Source organism: Prenolepis imparis, unplaced genomic scaffold (assembly GCF_030444845.1).
Source record: "Prenolepis imparis isolate NDT839.2.m4 unplaced genomic scaffold, iyPreImpa1.0 SCAF_5, whole genome shotgun sequence".
Lineage (NCBI taxonomy): Eukaryota > Metazoa > Arthropoda > Insecta > Hymenoptera > Formicidae > Prenolepis > Prenolepis imparis.
The window spans coordinates 7,682,243-7,693,172 of NW_028141163.1; the positions used below are offsets into that span (position 1 = coordinate 7,682,243).

Below are 10,930 nucleotides of genomic sequence, written 5' to 3' on the forward strand. Positions count from 1 at the left end.
TTGTCTCGTAACTTTTTAAAACCTTTTCTGAGCTTAAAATCATGGAAATTTATCATTAATGTCACCGACAATATTATCGGACATGTAAGAATTAGCATAGAAGGATTATCAATATAAATGATATAGATAATTTCGTCGTTCAACATATCTATTATGAATTTAAATTGATAGTAAAGTATCAGCTCTAAATGTTACTTTCGATCTTGATATTTCAAATTCACAGTAATATTTAAAATATTTATTATTTATATATATGAAAAATATTAAGTCTCGCATATACATATATAAAAAATTATTCTTGATACTTAAAGATGCCATTCAGTAAGAAAATTATTTTGATACTTTAGCATTGTGTTAGATATTAATTATTTGAATAATAATTATTATATATACATATATTTTATGTGTGTATATCCTCTTTCTGATATTACGTTATTTTTCAAGAAAGAAGAATCTCTTTTCAATAAAATTGATTTCGCAATAAAAAATTTAATCAACTGAGATTGTTGAGAAAATATAAAGAAAAATTGAAGATAAATTTCGATACATTATCGAGACTTCGCGTGTTTTAGATTATGCTGTACCTAGTGGCTTTGAGCCTAACGATAGTTGCCGAAGACAAGTTCACGAATACAGTCTCGATTTCCTCGAGTTCACCGGCGGATATTCAGAGTAACACGATACAGAAGCTGATGAGCATCTTGGGGAAGTATGGGCTAGATGATCAGAGGGGCCTGAAGAGAGTCTACCTAAGCAACAGGTCGATCACTTGCAATGACGGATCGCAAGCCGGTTTCTATCTACGAAAGTCTCATGGCTCTAGGCGCTGGATTATGTACCTGGAGGGCGGCTGGTATTGCTACGATCAAAAGAGCTGCAGGGCTAGATGGATGCGAGTACGGCATCTGATGACGTCAACTCAGTGGCCCGAGACACGCGATGGTGGGTGATTGCTCGATAGCTTATAATTATATACGTCGCGTGGAACGGAAATGATTTTCTGCTTGTGCATCCGAGTATCGAAGCTCGCGCTGCATCGCAAATTAATTTACGTGATCCTCCATGATGAATGCGCGTTCTTGAACGTTCGCATTACCTCGCACGGTTCATTTCAATAATATATATATTATGCGATGCAGGTCAATATGTAAGAATATGCTTTGTTGTGGATAGTAATTTATTGCAATGACGCAAATCTTGTTTTTATCCAACTTATATGTATCAAACATATATTCTCAATTCTTTCAATATTAGAATTTATATAGGATATTTAATCATCGGATGTTCAATGAGTCATTGATTTTATAATTTAATAATCTTTTAATTAGCATTAAATATCTCTTGGCAATTGAGTCTTATACTAAATCTCTGTTAAAGAAGATTCAATTAAAATTAATCGAAAAATAAGAATCTTTTATATTCATAATCTTAAGATTTAATTTGCCTGTATGAATTTTAATATTCAATAATGATCTGTATTTTTTCAATCTGTTCTTCAATATCTATGATTAGTAAAATAACGATTCTGTAAACTAATACACACACATGTATATATAATTATATATACATATATTACCACTGACTGCCGAAATAAAATTGTTCACAAATTTTTTTTCAGTGGGTGGAATACTCTCGCCGAATCCCGATGAGAATCCATTCTTTTGGGGTGCGAATCACGTGTAGGTATTGTCCATCGCATAATCGAGCTCGTGTTGTCCCGCCACAAGCAAAATTTTTCCGTAACGATGCTGTTATCGCTTCCACAGTTTTGTGCCTTATTGCACGAGCGATAGCTGGAGCGGTACCAGGGCATTCAGAGCGCCGGACGATATGTTCTCATTTATGGGGGCAGAGATCGTGAGCCAAGTCGTCCGGGACTTGGTTCCCCTTGGCCTCGAAAACGCGAGCGCCTTTCTTCTGGCCGGCAGCAGCGCGGGCGGTACCGGCGTCATGCTGAATTTGGATCGCGTTCAGAATCTAGTGCACCATGAATTGGGTATGATGCATCCAGAGATCGATTTATCAATTAATTATCTTCTCAATTAAACAGCTCTCGACGTCGTTATGATAATAGTCCGCAATTTTCCCGATAATAAATATTTGTTATTCGACAAATTAGTTAGGTGAATCAGAAATGAGAATCATGATAAAACATGAATATTTATTGTCAATATTATCATTTAACCATCGTATATCAACCATATACATACATCGTACATATGTAGATTATTGAAAAAATCATATTATATATAATCATAAATATATATATATAATATGATTTTTTTAATATTCTACATATGTACGATGGAATAGTATAATATGATATTTTTTTAAGGCTTAAGCATTTTAATTTAATATTTAAGGAGAAAAGAGTAGCCTATATAAAAATCATATTGTGCAGATTGCAGATCGTAACTCAAATATTTTCAAAATGGATAAACACTCCTCTTCTGTATACGAGCTCGTTAATTTATCTCAAGTTTGATTATCTGTGATAAAAGTGATAAGATTTATTTATTCGCGCAGGCTTGAGGCACATTGTTATACGCGGTGTGTCGGATTCCGGATGGTTTCTTGATAAAGTACCTTACCCTCCGAAAGGTTTGTCGCCTGTCGATGCGATACAAAATGGAATGGAATTGTGGAAGTCGCGATTGCCTCGCAATTGCGTGCTTAAATATCCTAAAGAACCGTGGAGATGTTTCTTTGGATATCGACTTTATCCAACTTTGTCTGGTAAGTTCATGTATTATGAAGAAAATTTGGTAGTTGCATTAAGCATAAAATATCTCAAGAGAAACTTTTAAATTTTTGTTTAACATTCTAGTGCCGTTGTTTGTCTTCCAATGGATATTTGATGAGGCCCAGATGAGAGCCTACAATGTAGCTGCACCATTAACGAGACAGGAATGGGACTATATACATAAAATGGGCGACACTCTACGGCATACATTAGAAAATGTTACCGCAGTTTTTGCCCCGAGTTGTATTAGTCATAGTGTTTTAACGAAGAGAGATTGGAAAATGATTAAGATAGATGAAGTCTCCCTTGCACAGGCATTATTTTGTTGGGATCATATGCCGATTGGAAATCATCGTAGAAACAATATATACAATAAGTGAGTATATCTGTGGTATGAATCATCGATCAAAGACACAAAAAATAGATGTTGCATTGTTTGTCGAAAAAATATTTGCAGCGTTAGTTACTGTGAGTTTATTTCGACAAATAAATCAATGTCGATCGATGAGATCTCGAAGGTGTAATATTTTTTTTTTTTGCTGCAGCACTCATTCGCAAATCGAGACCAATCAACCGTGCGGGAAGTCGCTGAAAAAGCTATTGCGTTCTGGTATCAGAAAGGGAAACGGTACGTCGATCGAAGGAAAAAGCAAAGCTGGATCTTCTACGGAAACGCAAAAAGCTCAATTGTCTGTCGTTCGCAAAACGCTGAAGAGAACACCGGCATCCGGCTCGATTCGAGAACGGGAGAATAAGAAGAGGCGAAGGAAATACAAAGGCAGAAGAAGAGAGAGGATGAGGGCTAAAGAGGAGATGAGGCTAAAGCAGAAAGAGAAGCACGAGCAAAGAAAAGGCGCCGGTAAGATTTAGCAGTGCGCAAACATGTTTTGAATCTTGTTCAATAACAGTTGACATTCTTCGAATAGTTTAACGCTGTTTCATACAATTTTATAAAAACAAATTGAATCTAAAACTCATTTGCAGTTTGCATCCGCGATAAAATTAATATTCGAAATATATTATCAATCTCTCCCCCCCCCCCCAAAAAAAATTAATTTTTGACGCGATTTTGCATTAACGAATATATCTTTCATGTAAATTTTCTTTCAGGTCGTCGCAAGCAAATTAATGGCAACAATCATACAGTCATATTTAACGGCACTAGACCGCAGCGATCGGTAATACCGTCGAAGAAACGGAAGTGCGTCGAGGACTGCCATTTCCGTATGATCGAGCGCTGTACTTGGCCGCAATGTAACCATAGCTGTCCCAAGTTACATAATCCCTTTACGGGCGAGGAAATGGATCTTATCGAATTGCTCAAGAGCTTCGGTCTGGACATGAAAAGCGTCGCGAACGCTCTCGGTATTGATATACATACGTTGATTAGTATGGACCAAGAGAAGTTGGTGAATCTTCTGACACAACGCGCAAACTAGCAAAAGGCATTCTATCGTAATGATTATGCAGAATGCTCCTGCTTGCTTTACCGATATCTCTGTTGGCATATTCGAGAAGTCAGATATTTACGTACAATCCGAAAATATGTATATATATTATGTTTCATGACGTGGAGTGATTCGTATCAGCGATTTCGTCGGTATCAATGTAGTATATTACTTAAATTCGAGAGGATATATTCACTGTTAATAACTTCAGAGTTAAAAGCAGTAAATATCTGTGAAAAAATTAGGCATATAGATATGTAAAAAAAAAAAAAAAAAAAAAAAAAAATAACTTGTTCTATCTTTCTTCTAATATAATGATAACTTGAGAATGAATTAAAATTAAAATTAAAATTAAAATTTAGATAGGAAACGGGTTACTAAAAAACTAGGCGCATAAATTAGGCGCAACTTGTTTTAAAATCTACTTTAAATTTGAATTTTTTCAATCATCCTCCACCAGATCGATTAATAAGAATATTCATGTGTCTTGATCTACATCTCTGTCTTATATTCTTGGTAAGTCCTCTATAAATTTCACCCTTTAAGAAATGACGAGAGAATCCGAAAAGTCAAACGAAAGTTCACGAACAATCGTGAGAGTTAAAGAAATAATGGAAAATTTTTTTTCATGGGAAATTGAGTGAAAGAGGAGTAAACAGAGGATTCATCAAAGCGATCAAAGGCGAGATGAAGAACCAGGAGTAAAATGACCTCAGCGATATATAAAATAGTACTGAGGTTTGTAAAATATAAATAATGTCATACATAAGTGAACCATCAGCACACATGCGATGGAAAAGCACGCAAGTGGGTAAAATTCAAATATTCGCATTACAGCTTTACGATAATAAATAATAATGGACAATTATCAGATAATATATATTTAGCCAAAGCTCGAGAAAATAATATTATTATTAATATTTTTTTTTAAGCTTGTGACGACAATCTTTATGTTGGATATCTTTGTGTATTGTAGATTTAAAAAATGGAGACTGCCATTTGATCGCCGATGAATATTAGGCCCGCGTTCAGAGAAACAGATAAAGTATATAATTTTTTTTTCTTGTGCGACAGGCAGCGAGCGAAATCGGCACGCTTAAATTAGAGATATGTTACGCGTACAACCAAAATGAATGTATATAACTTTATAGAAGAATCTTTGATGATTCGTTTCTAGAATTTGTTTCGCGAAAAAAGACGAGAAAACCGAAAGAATAAATATTTCGATTGATCTTGTCGACGCGAATAAGAGAAGACGAGAGTTCTGGCGTGTAGAAAGTGTATATTTCATTATAACTATACGGTTACATGAATATTTTAATTTATTATAGTTATAGACAAAAAATAACCAAGGATGTAACTATGTTCTACAAATTAATTCACGGCGTACAGTTTATCGCTGATATCGGACAAGAATGCCATTAAAAAAAACCTTTTCAATCTTGTATTTGTTCCAATGCAATACTTTTAATTTTGACCGGTTTTTTTTTTTTTTTTGTTAAAAAAAATCCTCTTTTTAATGTGTATCTCGATATTTTTGTGTTCATCACTATATCAGTCAAAGATTTAATTTGCGTATCACCTGAGATCTAATTTGTTTATCTCTTGAAATCACTTGAGTCTAAATTAGTTACACACACGAAAGACTGTACGAATAAGGATCTTTCAATGGCAAACGGGACTGATTTTCTAATTTAATGTCGGTACGGAAATTTACCAGCAAACAACAACGATTCAACGACCGACAAAGTAGCTTCATAGACTGATTAAATTATCTACCTCAACGAATCAAATTGTATTAACGTCCTTTATGTACTATAATTGTCAGCTTAGAGCATCATGATAAGAACAGTTATTGTAAGTTAATGCGCGTAAAAGTATATTGTACTTATGTCTTATGTCCTGTAAATAACAGGTAATGTGTTATTTATTTAACGTAGCGTAGTTTGCGATTACAGCGACATGTAATTTTTCGTCGCGTGTATACATACATATATATATAACTCATTAACAGTATTAATGAAAAGTATCGTAATTATTATATAAACTATATAATTTTTCAGAAGAATTATTTGTATAATAATTTCCTTCTTGACAGTATTTTTTAATAAAAATAAAATATTAACTTAATATAAAACGTACATGGATTAGATTTACAATACTTTTTTATGCGATTCATAAAATAACATTGTAAAATAATTGAAAATGTCTAAAAATGCAGTTACAATACTTTTCATTGATGCCATCGATATTGATATTCGAAATTGAATAATATAGATATTGATATTGGAAATTACATTTTGAGATTTAATTTATTTTCTCTTTTTTTAAATTATGACCACATCTTCTGGTCGTGAATGCGATCGAAATATAACTGCGATATTTCTATATTTCACCTTTTATTTGCGTATATCGTATAATATGTAATGTTATCTTTTAAAGAAGCATGACACTGTAAATAAATTGTATATCTGTTGTATTGAGTTGATGGTTAGTTATTTATTCATATTATTTATTAATCATTTTTGTCTTTATGTACAGATCAATAATTTTTAATAAAATCTACATATTATCACATCTATTATTTCATAATTCAAATAAAGATGTATATTTTTAATTATTTTTATAAATGTAACGAATAGCTTATAAAGAAGAATTTTTCTTGAAATATTTTAATTGAAAGTGTCACAATAATATAAGTTCCACGCGAGAGCACATTTGCAAAATATTATTATACGCATATTGCAACGCGAAATCGACAGATAGATTTGTAACATACTCGCGATCGATCTATCCCAACTAAATGTAGCTTTATGCTCCATAAAATCAAACGATAAATCGTCAAACGATAAATCGCGTTCTATACGTTCGGCCTCTACCTGTACGTAACGATTAGCCTGTTTGCTCTCACGACGCGTTCCCTCCTGACACGCAGTGTCCCCTGTGCACGAGGGCGATAATTCAATGTAGAAATTGAATCCGTTTTCCCAACCTCTAGCGATCGGTCGGATGAGCTCGCATCCATCGACGACTCTCCCTCGAAACTATATATATTTTACGACGGCATATGCAGGAAATGGTATTTAATGTCGACAGATCAGACCGGGTCCGACCCCGGGTATACGCGCGTAGCTGATAGTCAATATGATAGAGAGGCGGACGTGAGAGAAGAGAGAAGGAAGAAATGAGCGAACCCTGGTCCCTTCAATTAATGTGTCCGAGGAAGTGACGGAAGGATGGAAGCTGCAATGTGCTTGAATATTGCCCATAAGCGGGCTCTGTATTAAACTACTCCGGTTACTGGTAGCTTGTTCGACTGTCCATCGTTCAGTCACTGGGTTGTCCACCGCGCCTGTTGGCAGGACACCTGAATTCGCTTTTTTTTTTCGCACGATTTTTATTTCGCGCGTTTCGGGATTTCCCGATGCGACGATAATGTTTGACCCGATCGAGAGATCCTTCTATGCGTGGCAAAAGTGAGACGTGATCGAAGGAATCGAAAAAATCGATCATCATCGTTGAACGCGGTGGTGGAGGAGAATTGTATTTCTTAAATCGCACGTTCCATTACGCATGGATAATTTTTCACTCGCGGACAGAGTGGGATGAATTTTCGATACGAAACACATATTATTATCAATGACGTGGATAAATTTGATGGCGAGTTCCACTCTTGCTTAACTTGAACTGGTCTAAAAATATAAAAGTGAAAATTGAAAGAGAGAAAAAATATTTTCCTATGTTCTTTTATTTAATTTTTATTTAACTTTTCTATATTTTCTATATTTTTATATTTTTTTAAATGTATTTTGAATAGAAAGTATTCTTAATTCTCCAAAAGTGAAAAATTATTTATCATTATTTAACAAAGATTTGACGGCACGCTGGTGCGTAAATAAATTGCAAATTTCGAAAACTTTAGCTCTCGTGTCAATCGTTATGCTCGAACAGATAAGAAACTGTCTGATTAAAATACGTGTACGACGATTGCTGATATTGGAAGATTGAAAGCGATAGATAGATAATTTTGATTGAAATCTCTCATCGTTTTAATTATGCAGAAAGGGATTGTTTTGCTGCTTCTCCATGTCTTCTGCGACATTGGTGAGAGTAAATTAATTATCGTGTTTATGTAACATGATTTTTTTAGCTTTATATTATTTTATTGGAAGTGCAAAATGCTGTATATTTTAAACAACCTATTTTTAATCGGTTGAAAAAGAAGTTCACATATATCATCGAAATTATGTAACATTATAAATATGTATATGAATAAAAAGCAAATTTTTTTTACAGTCACATTTCTCATAACTGAAATAAATATACTAATTTTTGTTTAAATATTGCAAAGAAAATTTGAAAAATGTAAAAAATATAAAGATATGTAAAAAATATTATTAACATTTGTATAGATTTGCTTCTTTGCTCAAAATTTTCTATGTAAATATTTTTATCTAATATTTTAAAAATATATTATTTAACATCAAGTTATAGTGATGAATGATATTGTGCATTGTATCTTCTAAATTATTTTTCTAATTTTGCTTTTAGTATTGGCAGGACAATGTGGAAAGGTGTGGGTCACGGTTTCCTCTTTATGGAGACCAATTGCTGCTTGCGATAAAGTGGTCGATGCGGAATTAGAAGTAAATTGGGAATTTGATTGTCCAGCGGACATAAAATATTCAGATACTCATATCAAGGTCTTCACTGCTGACCCCTTAGCAGCACATAGTAATACATTTTTTTTGCTTCTCTTGCATATTGTATTCTACTGCTAAGAATAGTGATTAAACAAAATCGTAACTAACGTAGTATCTCTTATTGTATTTACGTATTAAACTCCGCATACCCAACAATACTCTCTCTTATTAAAAATGTTTATTATCATAATTTATTATAGAAATATAATACACGATACCCAGCGTGTAATAGTTTTTAATTGCTGCAAATAAATATTTAAATTTATTTCTTTTAGAAGTGCTGTTAACAAAGTTTGAGACTTATAAGTTTATCTTGCCTTCATCTTTCACTGATTGCTGATTGCTTAATACAAATCGCCAGCTTATGCGCGTCGAAGCGCTTTGAGTTTGTCGTTAAAACTTGTTTGCTAAGTCTCTCTTCCGCCTATCGCATTCAATTTGAAAACACTGATCCGCTCGAAATGAATCTCTCAATAGTTTTGAATCGTTTTCAATCCGATTTATCTAAGAGAATGAATCAACACGAAACCGAACATATCAATGTTTTATCATATTTTCTTATGATAAATCTATCGAATTTTGGATATCGAAAAACTTGACGCAATTTACTTGTTCCAGATAAAATGATAAAGCCTAAATTGATCTTGACTTCCCTGCAACGTCCTCGAGGATATTACAGGACAAATATTACTGTCGGTCGACCACCATTACCAGGAGGATGGGATACAAAGGATGGGGCGACTCTTCCAGGACCACATTGTCTCGATTATTATGCAATTCTTTACAAAGATGATCACATGTTCTCTATGAGTTGTTTACAGATTTGGCCAACTTGGATGTATGATATGAGGTAATTTTTTTATATATCTTTAAGCACATATTATAAATTACCGGTGTTATCGTTTTTAAGTTTCCAAATCAATTTATACTTTCAAACGAGCTAGTAAATACTTTAAAAGTGACAAAAAGAATAAATAAAGCGCGAAAATATGTAAAAATATATAAAAAGTTGAAAAATTGAGAAAGAATGGATTACAAATATTAGTCTCTAATATTAGACATACATTTTCATTATGTAACATGAATGTTAATATATAAGTTTGTAATTTTTTTGCATTACCTATTATATTAATTTGACGATCAATAATAATTATGCATGAGTTTCTTTAGTAATTATATATTAATATTGTCTGTTAATATCGAGAAAATGTTTCCTTATATTGCCAAAGGAGAGAAATCGGCATGCTTCCTATCGGCAGCCTAATGATACCCGGGACACATAATTCTGGCTGTTACAAGCATGGCGATCTGACGCGTCGAGATGCCTTTCAGCGATATTTGCTAACGCAAGATCGCGACGTTTGGACGCAGTTGGTGCACGGTATAAGATATTTGGATATCAGGGTTGGATATTACCCATCGATACCGAACGGCACCGCGCTCGACGAAGAATCCAACCATGTGAGTAGATTTTGGGTTAACCACGATGTCATTCGCATCACACCTCTTTCGGAGATCTTAAAGGACGTGAGAAACTTTTTGGACGCGGCGAGGGGTGAAATTGTTATTATGGATTTTCATAGGTAAGTCGCGATTATACACACGAGATTCTATTAGTTGTCTAGAATATTGCATCGTACACTTTAAATTCACGGAAGCACACATTTATTCTAAATGGAATTTGCGTTATTCGTAAAATTCGAGTAAATGGTCGTTAAAGGAATTACATATATTACGAAAAATTAGATAAAAATGCTTAAATATATTGTATAATGCTAACTAATTGTCGCTTTTGTTCGAATTAGCTTTCACATTTTTTTTCAATTTTTACTTTTGCATATCATCTTGTGTTATTTGTTGAAAATGTTTATTATAAAATATATTATTTTATTAATAAATATGTTTATACCCAAACTCTGTATAATAATAATATTAATGCAGAAATTAACAAATAGATTTCCCGTGGGCTTCGAAGGTAGGCCAAACAGACATCGAAAATTAATAGCTATTTTACATCGAGAGTTCGAAAAGTTAAT

At 33.5% G+C, this 10,930-nt stretch overlaps 3 protein-coding genes across 9 annotated transcripts in view; 2 read left to right on the forward strand and 1 right to left on the reverse strand.

Moving 5' to 3' along the window:
* Notum (palmitoleoyl-protein carboxylesterase notum) overlaps positions 1-6,630 on the forward strand; it is a 209,316-nt gene extending 202,686 nt beyond the window's left edge. For all 4 annotated transcript variants that reach the window (XM_083039013.1, XM_083039012.1, XM_083039014.1 and 1 more), the window contains 7 exons: positions 573-942; positions 1,619-1,679; positions 1,767-1,996; positions 2,527-2,736; positions 2,828-3,119; positions 3,289-3,602; positions 3,854-6,630. In XM_083039013.1, coding sequence (XP_082895139.1) covers positions 576-942; positions 1,619-1,679; positions 1,767-1,996; positions 2,527-2,736; positions 2,828-3,119; positions 3,289-3,602; positions 3,854-4,182 — 1,803 coding nt within the window. In that variant the 5' untranslated portion in view covers positions 573-575 and the 3' untranslated portion in view covers positions 4,183-6,630. The remainder of the gene's footprint in view (positions 1-572; positions 943-1,618; positions 1,680-1,766; positions 1,997-2,526; positions 2,737-2,827; positions 3,120-3,288; positions 3,603-3,853) is intronic.
* Positions 1-10,930, reverse strand: part of Kair1d (Kainate-type ionotropic glutamate receptor subunit 1D) — a 384,639-nt gene that overhangs the window by 362,475 nt on the left and 11,234 nt on the right. The window lies entirely within an intron of this gene.
* LOC145936259 (PI-PLC X domain-containing protein 1) overlaps positions 7,476-10,930 on the forward strand; it is a 4,813-nt gene continuing 1,358 nt past the window's right edge. The window contains exons 1-6 of one of the 4 annotated variants that reach the window (XM_083038288.1): positions 7,476-7,851; positions 8,114-8,295; positions 8,743-8,925; positions 9,513-9,744; positions 10,124-10,477; positions 10,850-10,930. The exon at positions 10,850-10,930 is cut by the window's right edge and continues 107 nt beyond it. In XM_083038288.1, coding sequence (XP_082894414.1) covers positions 8,247-8,295; positions 8,743-8,925; positions 9,513-9,744; positions 10,124-10,477; positions 10,850-10,930 — 899 coding nt within the window. In that variant the 5' untranslated portion in view covers positions 7,476-7,851; positions 8,114-8,246. The remainder of the gene's footprint in view (positions 7,852-8,113; positions 8,296-8,742; positions 8,926-9,512; positions 9,745-10,123; positions 10,478-10,849) is intronic. The other 3 variants (XM_083038289.1, XM_083038290.1, XM_083038291.1) reach the window with 3 other exon arrangements.